The sequence below is a fragment of the Anolis carolinensis genome, chromosome 4, assembly GCF_035594765.1.
Source record: "Anolis carolinensis isolate JA03-04 chromosome 4, rAnoCar3.1.pri, whole genome shotgun sequence".
Taxonomy (NCBI): domain Eukaryota; kingdom Metazoa; phylum Chordata; class Lepidosauria; order Squamata; family Dactyloidae; genus Anolis; species Anolis carolinensis.
In genome coordinates, this window is record NC_085844.1 from 197,271,737 (window position 1) to 197,291,632 (window position 19,896).

Below are 19,896 nucleotides of genomic sequence, written 5' to 3' on the forward strand. Positions count from 1 at the left end.
TCCCTTTATTGTGCATGCTAAAAAAAAAAAGATAGATTTAGACTGCTCTCATGGAAAAGATGCAAACAAAGATGCTGACCCATCATCCACTGAAAGGAGGTCTGTCAACCTTTAGTTTTAAGCAGCGGTATGGTTTTATTAAGCTCTGGTGATGTCTGGCATCAGCTAGACAGGGTCACTGTTGCATGTCACTCACTGTCCACGATGTGTCACTGAATCAAGTTGTTTTAGGTTCTGGGAAACATACACACATGGCGAGAAGTTTGTATCACTTGGAGAAATGACTATATTTTGTTTTCATAAGTTGAGCTGCTACAAAGGTTTTGTATTGGACACTGTTCATTGCCAGTGGTGCTGTTTGTATTCCAGACATGGAAGAGAGTGGTAGGTACAATTCTGATGTTTGTAAAATTACTTTGATTCATAAGACACCCCTTCAAACCAGTATGAAGAGGAAGTGGTAGCCATGTCCAGTTTGTGAAAGAACAACTACACAATGGAAGGTTTTACATGCTCACTGATTCAATGGTGCTGCCTACTCCAGCAAACACTATGCAAACATGACACCACTTGGTGGTTCTTTTTTTAACATGCAGATTTAACCTCAAAGTTTGAAATCAAATGTCCAAGAACGGAAACTTTTTAGAGTGTCCTATATCTATTTTCTTCAGAATAAAAATGCAGAGGTGCTTTTTACTCTGCTTGCATGATCTAAAAACAGCTATTATCATCCCAATAAGATAACCTTTGTTTTTCCATTCATTGTAAGAGGCCTTTCCAGTGGAAAATGTAATGACTTTCTGGTAGCTTAGAGAAGCAGGAAGATGAACTATCACAACAGCTTTTCTATGCCTGCCATTACAAACCATAGACATTAAGGCCGAGACTGATCGCCAAGTGTGATACTGCTTGCTGCTGGGCACTTTCTATTCTGGGATAAGCTGACCAACTGCTGTTGCAATTACTTCTACCTTGTTTTTGTTATTTTTATGTGTTTCCTAATGCCCAAAAACGAATGATCTAATATTATTCATACCTACTCTTTGTATATAAGCTTGAGACATGCTATTATTGCTAGAACTTCCTGTCTTTGGCCTGAAAATACTATCAAACACAGTGCTTGCCTCACTGAAGTTTATAAAGGTGCAGATTGCACACTTGGTTCACTCAAACTTTCACTTGCATGTACATGTGCTCAGTTTCTCCACTGTGCTTTCAAGATGCTATTATATCAGATTCCCACCATCTAATCTCACCCTACCTATTGTACAGTATTAGGGCCTCTCTGAACTTTACAGATAAAAATGTGGCCAAGGTGCATTTATACTCCATACCATCAAAGGGGAAAAACCCTAGAACTGCTTCCTAAAACCTGAGGAATAGTCACATTGAAGTCAACAGAAGATAAAACACAATAATACATAAATAAAGAGGGGGAAGTAGCACTTAAAATTCTTTTCCTTCCAGTAGTTTTCCTGAGATCAATTGACCCCATGATGCTTTTCAATAAACAAAAAGAGAGGTCCAAAAGATTTTGTGTCTGCATGTAACATGTGGCTGCAGTGCAAAATACAAGCAGTTATTTGGAGAACAGATGGGGAAAGACCGTAATCTCTTTAATTAATGACTCTACTTTTCGATTAACTGCTGAAAACTGTTTGCGAGGGTTACTGGGTTTTCCTCTTTTGTCTTGACTCTTGTTCCTTACTGTTTGTTCCTGTATCCTTTGTCTTCCCAACCTCCCCTTCCATTCTCCTCCTTCCTTTTCCTCTCCTGGTTGTGGGACAAAGCTATCTCACTCTCTGATTCTTTGCAGATGGACGTAGTTTACACATTCCAGACCGGCGCCTCCTCTTTACAGGGAGCCCTCAGGAGACAGCCTTCCATCGTGAGCCAACACCACGATGTAAAAAATGTTTCTAGCCCAACCCATGTAGCTCTTTCTTCCGTCAATTCCACTCCCACCACTTCTGCTGCTGCTGCTGCATCTCCTCCTGCGGGCAGTGAGTGATAGTCTATTCAATGCATGACTTCCTAATAACCATCAAAGGGCACTCGCACAGACTTAACCAAAACTGTTTTCTTTCTCTTTTTCTTTTAACCCATAACTCAGTTCATGATTTCGTGTCTTGAGAATTGGGAAGAAGTGCGGGGGGAAACAAATATGCCCATACTTGTATGTGCGAGCATACAACCTTTAAAAAAAAGCTCTGGCTTCTTTAACTTTGTGTTAAAATTCTTCTGTTTCTTCTCCTCTTTCGCAACTTTTTCTCTTTCTTGCAGGACTGAATTATGATTCCCATATTCTCACAGGAGCATTAAGCATTTAGGTGTTTTTCGTTAAAGGAAAAATGGGGGAAGAGAGCAGTAGCAGATTTCATGGCCATAGGTTAATAGGGATGTAGAAAAGTCTGTCCAGAGTCCAGGTTTTCAACAGAAATCTTGCTAAAGGAAGCTTTGGCATAGTGAAATTTAGATTTTTCTAACTTTGTAGAACTTGAGAATTTGTAGAACATGAGAATCTTTTAGGATACACTCATGTAGACCTTTACTCATTTGGCAATAAGTCCAGGTCGAAGACAGTGAAAGTTACTTTAGAGTAAATGTGTATCAGATTGTGTCACAACATTTTTAGAAAGGATTTCTGAATGTGCTGACTAATTCAGATTAGGGGAGCCCCCGGTGGCACAGTAGGTTAAATCCTTGTGCCAGCAGGACTTCTCACCAAAAGGTCAGTGGTTCGTATCTGGGGAGCAGGGTGAGCTCCTGTCTGTCAGCTCCAGCTTCTCATGCAGGGACATGAGAGAAGCCTCCCACAAGATGGTAAAACATCAGAATATGCCCAGGGCAATGTCCTTGCAGATGGCCAATTCTCTCACACCAGAAGCAACTTGCAGTTTCTCAAATCGCTCCTGACATAGAAAAAATAATCAGATTAGGGAAAACATTTCAAGATTCTTCATGTTCTCCATTATCCTAGTAAGCTGGACTGGACAGTCTTGCTCGTGGTAATGAGTACTGAAGCATTTTTAGGAATTAAAGCTTCTAGGCAAGTTTCTCAATCTTGTAAGGCAGGCTGCACATGCATGTTTTTCACAATGTAGGTGAAGTCTAAGAATGATCTGGATATCTAGCAAGAGCTTCAGTTTGGCAGAAATATCCTTTAGCTATAATGAACAGGCTGTAGAATGAAATCCACAGCTTTTTAATGATCAACCATAGTGGATATTTTTTTTTAAAGTACAGTAGAGTCTCACTTATCCAAGCTAAACGGGCTGGTAGAACCTTGGATAAGCGAATATCTTGGATAATAAGGAGGGATTAAGGAAAAGCCTATTAAACATCAAATTAGGTTATGATTTTACAAATTAAGCACCAAAACATCATGTTATACAACAAATTTGACAGAAAAAGTAGTTCAATACGCAGTAATGTTATGTTGTAATTACTGTATTTACGAATTTAGCACCAAAATATCACTATATATTGAAAACATTGATTACAAAAATGCATTGGATAATCCAGAACCTTGGATAGGCGAGTCTTGGATAAGTGAGACTCTACTGTACCATATTTCTAGAAGTCCATGCAGTTTCAGCTCTTCAGGCCTAGTTTGATTCTATGGTTTCGATTCTTCAGTTTTCTGGTTTGTTTCTGCTAAATACAGCAGTAGAATTCATCTATGTGTACAGATTTTCGTAGTTCAGCTGATTAGAAGCTAGGGTCTTATATATGCAAGCACTTCATTTTCCTGCTTTAAAAGGCAGTAAATGTGAACATATGACCTACAGAATAATAATTATATTAAATGAACATTACTAACACCACCCATTTTACTAGCATTGCCTATAAGTAGACTTCAATCAGTTATGAAGTTTAATGAACTGGAAAAGTTGACTTTAAAAAAGCAATTGCATCTAAAACCATGTATTTTTACCAGTGATTTGTTTTTAAGAAGTTAAGAATGTTTATTTAATGATGGCCAGTATTATAGATGTATAAGCATTTTAATCCCTTTTCTTGGTGACCAACATTTTAAGTAGGAGAAATTTTAGCTTTAGTGAATGCTGACATTTTTATGTGCAGCTATTGTATTTACTCTCCCATCAGTGTAAGTCACCAGACAGATAGATGGATGGATTAATACAAATTTTATGCATCACATTCAGTCCAGGAATTAAACACTGAGGACAATTATTTATTGGGGTTTTATGCAATTGAAGTTGATTGGGTAGAACAAAAAAAAGTAAAATGTGGTTTCTATTCTATAACAACTGCATCAAAACTATGCTTGTGCCTTTTGGGATTACTTGGTTTTCTATTTAATTTCTGCTATTCTTTCAAGCTTCCTCTCTGATACTTGTATCTACTTTCTCTCAATACTTGGCGGAAAGTTCTACAATGTTTAAAAACTCATCAATCCCACATGCTGTGTTTTTGAAGGCTGGTTGATTAGCGAAGTAAGAATTCATAAATTAAGCTCATGACTAAGGGATTGTGTAGTGATACTGGACATTCATAGCCATATCACTAATGATAATCATTGCTATTAAACAATGTTTTCTAGTTAATTTCTGGTTAATTCTGTCAGATGTTGAGTATAGCCAATCACATTTCATCAGCAAGAAATGGGAAAATACCTCTCTTCTTCCTTCAGTAATAACCCAGAGCTTTAGTAAATACCTTTGGAGCTACATATTTGCCCTGGGTTACACATTTGTTTACTTTTGATTATAGATGAGATTATTACCTATGTCAAAACATTGGTCATTAACCAATATCTAACATTTTGCTGCAACCATTCATTAAAAAACAAGATTCATAGGGGAACATGTCTGTTTTTAGGCAGCTTGTTGTTTCTTATTATTCTTATCATTGCTAAATTTCTCTGTGGTAATGAAAGAGAATAGTTGCACAACTGTGGTAACCTCAATTCATCAAGATGTCCTCATAAATGGTTCAGAATTTGAGTTTTTGGTTGTTACCCATGTTGGAGCAGCCATCTTCCAGTCTCACTCCACACTCCTTTATTACAGTCAAGAAACTATAAGACAATAAATTGGTTATATATATCTTAAACACATGTAGACAGAAATAGGATCATGTCATACTGGAAAATATATACAAGGCATGTTGGAATGAAACAATAGGATATAATTAAATGCAGATAAATGCAGTTTTTAAAATGGTTTAATACCATTGCTGTTATAGAATTCTGGCTAAAACCATTGCACCTTTACTGGCACAGAGTCAAAACAGTGACTGATTTTCAAGATAACAGTTGTAGTGCCTATTGTTGTTACATCAGTTGTATTCAACAACCACATCAATAAGACGGGAAGAAAGACGCTTCCAAAATAATGTACATATGCTCACTTGTTTTACCCAGTTTCAATTATATACGGAGTCCCCCCTTCATGGACAAAGGCAAGGGCAACAGGGAACCAGACTGCCCACAATGAGCCCTCAAATGCAGCCCACTCTTTAAAGTGTCAAATCCGGCAAGAAGCCCAGCTGAATGGAACCATAAACTTCTCTGAGAAAGGAGTCTTCTTCCTCTTTTTCCTGTCTGTGCTTCTGTCCATTGGGAAGGGAGTCCATTTCCTTTCTCAGTAGAAAGAATCAACCAACCTGGCTGTTTTCATCACATGGAGCCTGTATTCCAACATTTGAGTCTTCCCTTTAGCAACTCAGCCTTCTGTATACATGAGCGAGTAAGGGAACTATGAACTGTACAGGATTTACAGCTTTCAGCAACATGCTGGCTGGAAGGAAAGGTTTCAGATATTATGCTAAACATAGTATTCAAGGAGGCCTGCATATTATTCATCACATAATATGGAGGCCTAATATATAGAACTATGTGGAAATTAATGTATTTATTCATATACATATAATGTACTCACTATGCTTTCACAAATGACTAAGAAGCTATGCAATTTTTCTTTTGCTTCTGAGTATGGAAGTTTTCTGTGAGAACTGGAAAAATGTTTAACACAATACTATCTAATGACTTTGGAGTTCTGTTGCCACTATGTTTGATATTATAATTGGATAAAAGCAGGGATGAAAAATTTCCCCAACTTACATTGTGATTGTAATTTGCTCAGAATGTGTTTCTGCTAATTAGATACTACATATGAAATCTCAGTGGAAAGCTGTTATCATTATTTATTTCAGGTATATATGATTTCGCTTGTCAATAGCAAGTTTTTATCATTACCCTTACATGTTTGTTATGTTGCTTTGTCTGGGTGATTGTAACTTCTGCAGTAGTATGCTTCACCCTGTAAAGATATGATGTCTCAATTCCAGTGTCTACAGTGTTCCTGTTATAGAAATTGGTGTGCATTTTATTTGTGACCGAGCAAACTGTGATTGATGCAGGGGCTGGAAGTACTCATACGTTTGTTCCTGGACATTTTCAAAATAACCAAAGAAGGCAGAGCTTTGACACTTTTCTGCTAAACAATTTTAGAACGGCATACTTTCTTGTTTACAGTGGCATACAGTGGCCTAGTGTCTTATGGATCTTTAGGAATTTGGGCCTACAATTTCTCACTTTTCTCCATTAGGCAAGTAAGGTAAAGGATGAGAGTGTAATTTCTGACCTAAATTGGAAGCCTCCTGTTAAATCAAGAGGATGGGGGGGGGGGGTTCTCTCTGGGAAACACCATCTATCCTATGGGTAGTTGTGTTGAAGGTCATGAAACTATGCAGTAAACTATGGATTGCCATTTCTCCTGTAAGTCAAGAGCTTTTAGGAGCTCCTGCTCAGAATAGCTGCAAGTGTTGAGCAGCATACCTATAGAGCAAACTTCAAAATAGATAACTGTTCTTTGAGAATGCAGCCCAGCTTCCAGACACAATGGCTGTACTATAGCTTTGGAGCTCCTCAGCTTGGGTGTCTCCCATTTAGCAGCTGCCATCTCTTGCATGCTCACTGGTTCATTTATCATTATTGGCAACCTGCTTCAGTTTGCTGCAAAACACAATCTCAAACATTGTTGCGTGTGACACGGTCAACAAATTAATCTATATAGATTTGCAAATTAAAAACTGTCACTGTCACTTTGTGTTCTAATTTTGCCTTGGAATTAAATCACACTTTGCAATTGTACATCTTAGCTCACCACTCTGAGTTGTTTCATTGGAGTATTATGCTGTTGTTGAACATGCAGGGGCACATTTAAGAATGGTTCTGTTTTGAATGTCCATGCTTTTCAAATTTGTTGTCTTTAAAATGTTACATGTCTTTTCTTACAGCTCCTGAAGTCTCCTCATAGTTGGCTGCCCCATTGTACTTGTAGTGCCTGCCCCCCCTCCCCCACCCTTGTGACTGTTCTGGTTCTTCATAGGTCCTCTTTACACTGATTTTATTTTTTGTTTTGTTTTTTTTTTCTTCAAAAGTACCATTGTTGATACTGCACCTGTTCTTGTTTTTGTTGTACTTGTGTTCCCCTCCCCCCTCAAAATCCGTAAGGGCTCCCTTTGGCCCCTATTCACTTTTATATCTCGTTTGTTTTTGTTTTTAATCCCATCTTCCTCTTTGGTACAGATCAAAGTGGTGAATGCATTCCGTAGCTCCTTGTATGAAAACCTCCAGAAACCTGAATCCAAAACCTCCATTCATAACTTCATGACTCACCCAGAGTTCATCCTGGAGGAAGACGAGCCTCGGACCCCATTCCTCGATGGCACCGATGAAGACCCGGAAGCTGAAGAACTCAAACAGCAAAGTGAGGAAAGCCCAGGCGAGTTCTCACCCCTCAACAAAAATAACAATGCCGTGGACAGCAGTGTAGCTGAGGACACCATTCCAGAGCCAGAAAGCCCTCTACACAGCTTGGAAACATCAATTTGACCTCTGAACTATGATATTCTGCTCACCACCCCCGCATACAACTTACGCACCAACATCTGACCATGTACTGTGGCCTCTCCCTGTTAAATCCTCACGTGTATATGCCTATTTCCTTCCTCCTCCCCCTTTATCATTGTTTAGCAGCAGGGATCACAGAATTTTAAACAATTATGTTGGCAGAAGTGGCTCCCTCAAGAGAGAAACCATCCCTTTCATACACATTCTCCTTGAATTGGGTTCCATGTGTCCTTTTGAGACTTTTCCATCACTGAAGTTGCATGTTTTTTTGTTGTTTTTTTTTAAAAAAACAAAAACCCAAGATTCAGATTCTCTTAAAGAGGCTGCATATACTGAAGTTAATGATGCAGTTATATGGGGATTGCCGGTGACTTGTTTTTTTAGTTGCAAATGCTGAATGCCAGATGTTGATATATATCCTTGGAAAGAAAAGGGTGGGCAGAACAGGGTGTAATTTAAGGGGAATCTGAATCAGGTATTGTATGTGCAAGTGAACCCAGTCTTCCATAAGTGGTGGGGTGGAATAATACCTGATTTCTATATTTTTTTCTGTCTGTCCATCTCTCTGTCTTTATAATAATATCACCCACAGAAAATGAGGGTGGCAAAATGTCTTAAAATCTGTTTAAATGATGGAGTTAGGATATAGACAAACAACAAGGTAAAATGACAATTCCCTAAGGGAATGAAATTAAACGAATCATGACTTTTGATTGAAAAAGAATTTTATATGAATAAAGAATTCTGTATTAGGTGAGGTTCGTGAGATGTCTTAGGTATTACAAATTGATTGTCTTGATTAGGGTTTTGCCATTTTGACAGCTGAGTAAGCCCCTGGCCCTGTAAAACAAACATCCGGCATCCAGAGAATCTCATAGCATGTGGCTTCACTCCAAATTGTGATTGTTGTCTTCAAAAGAATTTTTTGGGGAAGGGCCAGTTATTTGAAGAGTACAAGTTGTAAAACAGTACAGCTAGGCCATCTGCAGAAATAAGCTATCTCTTCCTGTAATTTTTATTGCATGTTATAGGCTGAAGAGGGAATGTTTATTAGGAAAGGTTCACATTGGACACATTCCCTTGTGCAATATACTTTGGTTGAATGCTATTAGCAAATACGTTGGCTCCGTAGATTTTGGGTTCCCCATGTTGTTTGGGACACAAAACACCTTCAGTTACTATGAGAACAAGGTGTAGCAGTATGGCTTCTTCTACATTTCTTCGTAAAAACCCTTTCCCTTCTCATTGCATCTCAACTTTGCTTCTATCTTTTTTCCTAAGGGGATTGTTTCTTTCATCTGACATCTGTCCAGAATGAATGCTGGTGAGGAAGATGAGGCTAGTTGTCTCAAATTATGGTTGTTAGCATCAATTTCTTTGATCCAGTGAAAGAACTGTTCCATCTTTGCAGCTCGTAGTCACTTTTCTGAGCATATCTAAATGGAGCTTGTTGGTAGTGCAAGAGAAGTGTGAGCGCCCACAGTTGTACTACCAGGGGCAGAGTGGCCCTCAACATTTGGCATAGAAGCTTGTATCTATGCAGAATGCTTTTCTTAGAGAGTGCTATCTGGAAGCAACGTGTGAACCTAGTTTTTAGTAGTTGTGTTGAAGGTCACTTTTTCAGTATTGCCACCCAACACGTGGACAGCTTTTCTTTGTTGTTGGCCTTTCCCCCTCAATTTCTTTTTGAAGAACGCACAGCAGAAACTCCTGTGCCTTTTCTAAGCACTGCCCAAAGCACCGCCTGCCACACAGGAGTCTGGTACTTTGCCAAGAGATAAGTGTTCCTTAAAAAAGTAGAAAAAAGGAAATGGAGTGTTTTGATTTCACCTTTAAACTTTCTTGTTCTGGGCTGGTCACTGAGTTCAAGGTGGAGTGATGAAAATTCCTTCTTGTTAGGTCTTCTCTTCCAGTGCTAATGTACAAGGAGATGAATGCTAGGTCCAACTAACTGCCAATAGCCAGGGAAGGGATACCCATTCCTGACCATCATATTTGCAGATAAAATGCCATCCCATCACCCGACCCCATGTTTTCCCTCCAGATACATCCCCTTCATTCCTTTCATCTGAACTGTAAATATGGGGAGGAATTTAGGGAGGGAAACTGCCATCTCTTGCTATAGGGCCTATCTGATAAATGGGGGAGGAAACTTTTTTATTTAGTTCTGTTCTAAAGATTACATTGCCTCAGTGGTCATTTTTCTATTTTAAATACTTGTTTTACAAGTATTTAAACAAGCACCAAGTATGTCAGGTGCTTGCATAAATATTTATGAAAGATTTCGGGGAAGGGGAAACTGATTTTTTATGTTTGATAATTTTTTTATTACCTCAAAGTTGTTTTGGATGACAAATAAAACACTCACTCCCAGAAATCTGTAACTGACAGGTTGTGGTGAGGGGTCTGGCCTACATTTTAGTACAATTTATTTTCCTTTTTTGTGTCTAGCTTCCTGAAGTGGGAAGGGGAGAATAATTATATAAATATTATGCAAAAAATATAGTTTTCTTTAGATCAGAAACAGATATTTTCAAGTCAGCCATATGTATTTTGTTTAAAGGAAACTAAGCTGTGAGTTATGTAACTGCAGTGGAATGTAGTCACATGGCTGGCAGTTGAGACTTCGTGATTGGTCAGACTCCAGTCAGCTTCCTTTCTCTGAACAGCCATCTTTGTACTAAAAGTCAATTGTGTTATACAGAAATGTTTTTATATAAATTATGTTGATATGGCTGGTTTGCTTAAAGTATAAGTGTTTATTGTGCATACATTTTTAAATGTAAAATTGGGTTGGGTTGGGTAATTTTTTAAAAAATTATTTTAGTTTCAGTGACAAAACTGGCAGCAGTTGACTGGCTTACATTATTGAGGAACCCATCGCACGTGTGGCCAAAATAAAGAGTGTTGTCAATAAAAGGCATAAACTCCAATCTGCTGATCCTTGTATGCACATGTATGCCAAACAGATGACCACGTTTACAGTGGTCCATTGAAGGAAGAGATCACCTGTTGATCCTTGTAATGCCAAACAGGTAGCCAAGGTTTTGTGGTCCATCGATGGAAGAGATCACCTGTTTGGCCAATATTGTGGTCTGTCAATAGAAGTGATCCTATTTGGGGGCACAAGGGGAAAGGGGTATTTCTTTTCAATTAACTCCTTTCCCTTCATCAGACAGTGGAGCAGCAGTGTGGAGGAAAGGGCTACACCCACTGGCTTTTGGGGGGAAAGCAAATAAAACCAAATCTAGCCGAGATCAGCATGCAATTCCCCCACCCCAGTACTAGACAAAGGTGGAATTTGGTGGTGGGTTGTGTTATATTTAGTTTTGTTTGGTTGCCCCATGCAGCATCCTTTTGTGTGTATCTTGGATAACATCCCTTTAAAGTGATCCACATAAAATAACATGCTGGTAGCCTATCTTGGCTGGATGGGGATAGGGTGTAATTTCTGTGAAACATACCATAAGCAATCGAATGACCTAGGTGAATGTGGCAAGGAGGGAGTGGGTGGGAATCATTCAAGTTTGTGCCATGCCAGACAGGAAATGACATAATATCCTGTAAAGTGTATTATTTTCCCTTGGAATGCTTTGTTGTTGTTTTTTTAAAAAAAAAAAGAAAGAAAGAAAAGATAAGCACCCTGGACATAATTTTGCATCCAGTTCTTAATAGGACTTTGTAGGAATTTCTTATTATTTTTGTTGAAAATTGGCAGATTGGTACCAAAGACATTACATGATTTCCTGTGTGCAATGGGGACTATCCATTTTAGGAGCTAGACTTATCCAATTGGTTATTTTTATTAGGTTGCACAGGGATCTGACTTAATTTTTGTGCAATATGTTTGGAGAAGCTATTATTTTTAAAAATCCAGAAGGAAAATAAATCTTATTGTACTTTTAGCCATGGGAAAATGTGAACCAAAGTGTATGCAGCAGTCACAAATATTTAAATAACCATAGAAATTTCTACAAATTTTACTCTCCTCTGGGAGAGCAGTACCTGCTGCCATTGTCAGTGAGCTCAGACTGAGTTCACTGCAGACCTGGACCATGTATTATAGGGGAAATGAAGGATTTATCTCTATCCCATTGCATTCTTCCCAGTTTTCCTCAAGCAGCATTTATTTTCTGGCCCCCTTTGCCTTGAGGCAAATTGCTGCAATGGCTGCAAGTCTTATAAGGAGATGGGAAGGTGATTGTAACTTCTACGTATACTATGGAAGTCTTTCATCAACAACTTTTTGCTCTTCTCATCTGCTCAGGAGGTCACCATTCAAGGTCTTTTCCTTGATGAAAGAAGAGCATTTAGGACAACTTAACTTTTGCAGTCACCCTCCTGATAACCTTATCCCCACTCTATGGACTGTACTTTGTGGTGGCAATATCCCTACTGACCAAAAACAAAGAAGCTCTATTTGCAAATCCATGTCCCCTTTAGAGAACCCATGGCTAAGACTACTTGTTTGGTTTTTTCCTGCCCATAAATAAATATATATACACTATCAAAATCAATATTTGTATGTATATTTATTTGAATTTCAAATCTTTTTTTAAAAAAGCATGCATATAAGAATTTTAAGTTTTCCCTTTTTGCAGTAACTAGTATAATACGCACTGGTATTTTTATATTAAAAAAAGAAAAAATACAAAACAAAAGAATGAATATTATGTGGTATGCATGACATTTAAAAAAATGGTGGTTTCAAAGCAATATGTACCCCTGGTGTGTTTGCCATATTATAGAGTCGAGCTTAAAGTGCACCTGATCTGTAATTGCATTTTGATATTATTTAATCTCTATGTACAATGTTTTGCATGTATTTATATGGGTCTTGAGAAGATTTCTTTTGTTTTGGGAAGGGGTAAGGAGAGAGGCGGGGTTGGAACAGAAGACAAATGAGCCTCTTCTGAAACATTTGAAACTCCAAACATAGTTAATACTCTAAATGGAAACAGGAGGAGGAAATCAAACCAAATTTTAAAAGGTGCAACAATAGGAGGAAAGGATATTGTTTTGAATTAATAAAAGGTTTTTTTAAAAAAAATTATTTTGGCTGTTAAGCAAAAACAGTGTGCGAGTGCGTTGAGAGAATAAACTGTGCCCGCTTATAATTGTGATGTCTTCAGTATCTGTCCCACCAGTCTTATGAAGTCACTGATCATCTACTGATGCTGAGATGGAGGATACTCTAAATGAATGTAAAAATCCAGCTTGGAACCAGATCATAGTGTTTGGTTCCAAACCAAATCTATGCTCAACATTCAGTGTGGATAGTTACACAAAAACCTCTGTCCCACTTATTCTGCCAGCTTTGCACAATGCCCAAAAAGAGCTATCAAATACTAGCCAAAGGTAAAGGAAACATATAGAGGCAGCACACTGTGCATATTAAAAATGAAAAGGATTTTAAAATCACTGTCCAGCGAAAGTAGAAAAATAACATTAAGTCTTTTTCACCTGAAAATAAAACGTGAGTTCATTATAACTTAAATTTTTAAATTATTTCCCCAAAAGCTCAGAAGTTAAGACTATGCAGCTTAGTTATTGTTTCAAACTGGGTCTTTGGTTTCAGTAGATGCATAGAGTATATTACTGAATTATTCTCTATGCATCTACTGAAACCTAGTTCATATATTCTCATATGAACTCTGGTTTCAGAGATTCAGCATATTGCTGCATTGGACAGTATATGAGGTGGATGTGTGCCTTTATCACATTCTGGCCGGTGAAGTTCTGCATCACCACCACAGCAGCAAAAAGGCAGCTTTGAAATGCTTGAGCAGGCTCCCTCAAGTCACTTAATGACTAGGAGAGAGTGGGAGGTGGATGGACAGCATTCAACCAGCCACAGTTCCACACCTGGGAAATGAAAGCCACTGATCCCTTCTCAGCTTTCCTGTGAATCACAACCCATGACAAGCTATTGCAGATCATCATGGGCATTGGCAATTTTCTTCTCCCAAGTACTTTTCATCTCTCCCCTGGCCCATAAATGACCAGGGAGCATGTTTCAGATCTTCAAAGTTGACTTCTGTGGTTGTGATGGTGGTATTGCCCAAGGAAATGTCAAAAAAACGGCATAATCCGTATCTGCATGAGCAACAGGATCCTGGCCTCTGCATATCAGAAAACTCAGTGAAAATTGCTATTGGTATCCACCCCTCCTCAGAATGTGATTTGATGGCATCTATATATTCAAAATAAATGCATAAATCTTCAGTACTCATGGGTAGAGGTGTGAGACCACTGATTTCAACAAAGTGATATGTCTTCATTTTTATGAAAAGTATATTATAACCAAATATTTTTACTAGAATGAGGGATATGAGTCAGGTTTTTGTTAGTCTCTTTCCCATTCTGTGTAAAAGAGTGATATTACAGTCCAATATAACCATTTCATTAAAAATCACTTCGGCTCACAAAATAGCTGAACGATGGAATGCATCTAGCTGTTGTGTATTTTAGTTCAAATTATGTATGGGAGCAGCAGAACAAGTCTTTATATTATTGAATGCGGGAATAAAATTGGATACAAATGGGTAAATGGTTTTAGTAGTAAACCAACAACCTTTTGCAAACACATTTCTTTAAAAGTACAGTAGAGTCTCACTTATCCAACACTCGCTTATCCAACGTTCTGGATTATCCAACTCATTTTTGTACTCAATGTTTTCAATATATTGTGATATTTTGGTGCTAAATTCGTAAATACAGTAATTACTACATAACAATACCATGTATTGAATTACTTTTTCTTTCAAATTTGTTGTATAACATGATGTTTTGATGCTTAATTTGTAAAATCATAACCTAATTTGATGTTTAATAGGCTTTTCCTTAATGCCTCCTTATTATCCAACATATTCACTTATCCAACGTTCTGCCGGCCTGTTTATGTTGAATAAGTGAGACTCTACTGTAATTATTGTCTTCATTTAAAAAAAGGGGGGGGGGAATTCAGATCATTAATTTTTCATTTGAGTACATAGCGGCCAGAACACTCTACTTGTTGAATAGCTTAGAAGGGAAATTTGAATGGATGTTGGCAGGCACTTCTTTGAATCACAGAAAACAAGAGTACCTGCTCAAATTTTGTTTCCTAGGTAGACATCAGAAAAGTTAGCATTTTAGATTACTTTTCCAAAATTCCCAGCTGCCTTTGTTGACTGGGATTCACATGTGGTAGTCTGAGAATGCAACTTTTCCTCTGCAAACATTAAATTAACTATATCTTGTACTGAATCTGGAAAACTATAACTTTTCTCCAACTCTGCTGGCTCCTACCCACCAATACTCCAGCCACGGTCCTTTTTTCTTGAGACCTACTGTGTTGTGATTTAAGCGAAACAGCTGGTTTCTTGTGGCCTTATGTCATATTAATGTTCTCCAACTATCCAGCAGATTCTACAAGGGTGATATTGTCACAGCTTCCATCAGGATAATTTCAACATCATGCCAAGTAGGGGTGAGGGACATGTAGCCATCCTGAAGTTATTGACTCTAGGTTCCATTATCCATCCCCAGTTAGAATATAGGAGTAGCAGTCTAGCAATATCTGGATGTCTTCACCTCTAATAGGGTGCAGGTGCTGAAACATGCTGGGCACTTGTATAGTCCTGTTTCTGGCCATCCACAAAGTCTTTCAGTCAGGCCACTATAATGCTAATGTAAATGGTCAAACAATACCAACAGTGTAACACTGATGTTTCCTTCTATCAGCCTATAATAAGATAAACGTAACACATTATTTTGCTCATTTTCCAAAACAGTCAGTTGTGTGAATCTCCAAAGGGCCATGATGAGACTTAGAGATTTCCTCATAATATTGCACATCTACATGGTGACGTGTCATATACCCCAAACCAAAAATGTCTTTACCAGAGTGTAGGTTATGAGTTTTACTACAGTTTTCTTTGCTTTTGAAAGTCACAACTAAGGTGCAGAATTTAAAGGTGATGAAGTTTGCTGTTTAGCCAAGCATTTTCCTATTACGGTTGTCTTTCCTATGCTGCCATACAAAATATGCCAAATTAAGATTCACATGACAATTGTCTCATCTCTGTAACTTTTGTGCTTTGTGGTTCTTGTTGTTGTGTGACCTGTGGTCTTTTTTGTGCCATAATTTGGTAAATGTGAAGGCTGCCATTTTTGTGCCTTTTAGCCAGCTCACCACTGCCAAAGCTTGCTCTTCTGTTGTTTGCAGAATTGGCAATGTTGGCTAAAGTATTGTGACTCCAGGTAACAACCAATCCTAGGCATATCATTTTGACACTCCATGAACCTAGATCCCATCAGGTAAAGTCAAGAAATGCCACTTAGATAAATAGGAACAGACAACTTGAATTATGCCTAATTCCATTTCCAACAGGTACAATTTGCAGATCGACATTATTTACTTGGTGATGTATCATTTAAAGTCATTCCAATGGTTAGAGAAAACTTTAGTTGATCTCAGTATCCCCTCCACCTGGACTTTTTATACAGAGATTAACCAGAAATAGCAAGAGTTTGGAGAATATTGATGAGTCCCCTTTAAAGATGTATTCAGTATCCAATGCCTTGATTGTAGTGCTTGGAGATTTTTAAAAATTGAATAGTTCCAAGACCTCACATTGTAGTTATTGTTACTGTTGCATTTTTTTAAAGTAATCCCCATCATTAGAGCATATCCCAAAACTATTTTAAACCATCTTGTAAACACAATTAAGAATGCTACAAGCTCTGCGATACAAAACAGTACTAGAGAGACCACTTCGTAACATAAAGATAATTCCATTACTCTAATAAGAGATAACATCTGTTCAACAGTAGGTGCAAATGTACCAAGCTAGATGCTATGCAAATTCATTAGCTTTAAATGGAGTTGTGCAAGATCCCTTTGAAAGAGAGGATGTTATATGGCAGCCCCAATTAAGAGACATACAGTGTTTATTGGAAAATGCATAAGACAAGTTTATTATCATCTTTCCCTCCTAAATCAAATTCACAAAATATCTACTTTGGAAAATAGATTTCTTGAATAAAGCATAGTTGCGCTTTCTCTGTAAATAGGAACAGAGGGGGGAAATGAAATAACAAAATTTAACAAAAACAACAATAACAATATCTCATAGATACATTTGAAAATGATACATTTAGATATTTGTGTCTTTTCCAGAAGCTCTAAGACACAAGATTTTATGGAACTGTGGGAAAAAATCCCCTGCTACTTTAACTGTGAACTGATGTGTGAAGAATAGCAACAGGAGTATGGGAGAAGGAGGAAGGGAGATGGGACCTTTTAGGATAATATGATGGGGAACAGTGACAACAAAGAGTCGGAGTATCTCTAAATCAATGGGGTGAGCTAGTGTAGGTCAAGGCAGGTTACAGCATAATTAAAACACATACACATTGTCAACATTCTATAAATACGCATATTAAAATGCATTTATATAAAATATGCATTAAAATTTATTTCTATAAAATACATATTAAAATACACAGAAAAGAGATAAAACACAATACATGAGTTTAAAATTCATGCTTAAAACTGCCAGGATAGACCTGCCAGAAGAGATTGGTCTTGAGTTGGTTTTTAAATTCCAACAGGTGATCTAGTTGTTGGAGCTCTTCTGGCAGGTCATATAAACTGGAGTGAACCAAGTGTGTCCCTTTAGATAAGTGACTGTCACTAGCATTTCAGTATAGCCAATGGTGTGAAAAGCTAAGAGTTCCTATCTAGAACATCTGGATGGCTGCACTTCGACCATCCTTTATAAGCCCTAGTTGAAAAGAGTGAACCTGACTCTATTTGTGTGAATGAGTTTACTTGAACTATAACTGAGGTGAGCAAGGAGATTGGCATTTTCCTCCTCTCCACATCAACTACCCTGCCCTTGACTCACCATGATTCTGAAATAGCAAACACAAACGCAGCCATTCTGATGCTGTTGGGGAGCAAAGATAAGCATCTTCCTATGTTCAAAGATTGATGACTTCATTCACTGTGACCTCTGGAGAACACAAGTAGATTTTGGGCAAAGCTGTCCTTGGTCTACAACTGACTGCTTTTCTGGTTCTGTTTGCTCTCACCAGCCTTGGAATTACTGTTGGAGGGTGGACTGTGGCAGCACAACAGTAGGAACTGGGAGAGATGGCAGGAGGTATGGTGGAATTTGGCATGTGGAACTCTTATGCTGTGCTCTGAGCTTAACCTGTATGGAGATAAGACCCATGATTTGCTTCACAGAATTCACCCAGCTCAAGCTGGGCTATCAAACTGAGCAAAGTAGAAAACACTAATATTTACTTTTGTCTTAAGTTTCATTGCTGGCTCAGTTAACATCTTTTCATGGGAGGTCAGCTTCCACTCTTTTAATAGGCAGATAGATCTTTAGCCTTTTCTTTGCTAGCTTGTTAGCTGCTTTTGGGCCTTGCCGTTCTCTGAAAAAGTGCACTGGTATCTCAGTCTGCTTCACATGCAGACTCTGGATTTGATTTCTAGAAAACCGAATTGGGATTGTTCATTCAGGTTTTTAATTTCGCTGTTTTTGACATAGCGAAATTGGACCCAGCAGATCACTGCCTCGTTCTTTGGCAAAAATGAAAATGAAAAAAAAAAACATATGTGTAGACCAAGCAAAGCCTCAATGGATATCAGTGCTGAGTATTTACTGCCTCTGTCTGTATGTCTGTCTCTGTCATATGGTCCTCCACAGTGTGTCACTGGCAAAAACTTGTGAGGCCATCCATTGTCTGTGGGCAAGCATTTTTTAAATCTAATTCTAAATAAAAAATATACAAAAATGTAGCCCATTTTTCTTGCTGCCTGGTATGTTTTTGGTCTCTAGCTATTCTAAAGATGTAGGTACTTGTGATCCAAGTGTGTGGTGTCTCATTCCCTTCTAGGTTTTTTTTTACACAGGCTATTCTTGCTGTCTCTAAGTCAGAGGTTAGCAATACGTGGTCCTCAGAGCACTTTTAGACTGCATCTCCTAGTAACCCTACATGGCCAATGTAGGTGAGGTAAGTGAAAGTGGTTGTAGCCCAGCAATACATGAAAGACTATATGTTCCCTACTGCTACTTTAACATCACATAAAATGGGATGTTCTGACCAACATGAGGCTGTCTTGAACATACAGGAATTTAAATGTTGTAATTGTCAGCAATAGTCTTCTCCTTTGTTGACTTTCTACAACCAAGGCCTTACCAGAAATTAAGTTGTAGGGGGAGAAGAATAGTTATGGAAGAGATGAGACATAAATCTAAGTAGCTTGTTATTTATTTATTTTATTTATTTCCAGAATTTATACCCCGCCCTTCTCACCCGGGGGGACTCAGGGCGGCTTACACAGTTGGCAACATTCAATGCCAAGAACACAACAATAAAACAAAAACAGAACACACAATCAATTAAAACTATAAAAATACATCATTAAAATACATTATAAAAATTAAAACATATGTAAATTAGCTCCATTTGTCTAAAAACCTCATTCTTCAGCCTTCAATCGGACCATGTCGACGTTATCATATTACTCGTTAAAAGCTTGTGCACACAGCCATGTTTTCACAGCCTTTCTGAAACTCAGAAGAGTTGGGGCTTGTCGGATATTTGTGGGGAGGGTGTTCCACAGCTGGGGAGCTACCACCAAGAAGGCCCTGTCCCTCGTTCCCACCAGCCGCGCCTGTGAGACAGGTGGGACCGAGAGCAGGGCCTCTCCAGATGATCTTAGGGATCTAGCTGGCTCATATGAGGAGATACGTTCGGATAAGTAAATTGGGCCAGAACCGTTTAGGGCTTTAAAGGTCAAGACCAGCACTTTGAATTGGGCTCGGTAGCATATCGGCAGCCAGTGGAGCTGGCTTAGCAGGGGGGTAGTACGCTCCCTGTATGCCGCCCCAGTTATTAATCTGGCTGCCGCCCGTTGTACTAGTTGGAGCTTCCGGGCCGTCTTCAAAGGCAACCCCACGTAGAGAGCGTTGCAGTAATCCAAACGAGCTGTAACCAGAGCATGGACCACC

At 38.4% G+C, this 19,896-nt stretch overlaps 1 protein-coding gene across 6 annotated transcripts in view; it reads left to right on the top strand.

Annotated features, from left to right (window-relative positions):
• atp2b4 (ATPase plasma membrane Ca2+ transporting 4) overlaps positions 1 to 18,680 on the top strand; it is a 207,218-nt gene extending 188,538 nt beyond the window's left edge. For 3 of the 6 annotated variants that reach the window (XM_008109668.3, XM_008109669.3, XM_016993268.2), the window contains one exon: positions 7,559 to 18,680. In XM_008109668.3, the coding sequence (XP_008107875.2) occupies positions 7,559 to 7,864 (306 nt within the window). In that variant the 3' untranslated portion in view covers positions 7,865 to 18,680. Of the gene's footprint in view, positions 1 to 1,816; positions 2,004 to 7,558 lie in introns of all 6 variants that reach the window. The other 3 variants (XM_008109671.3, XM_008109670.3, XM_062978509.1) reach the window with 2 other exon arrangements.
• Positions 18,681 to 19,896: the final 1,216 nt, after the last annotated feature.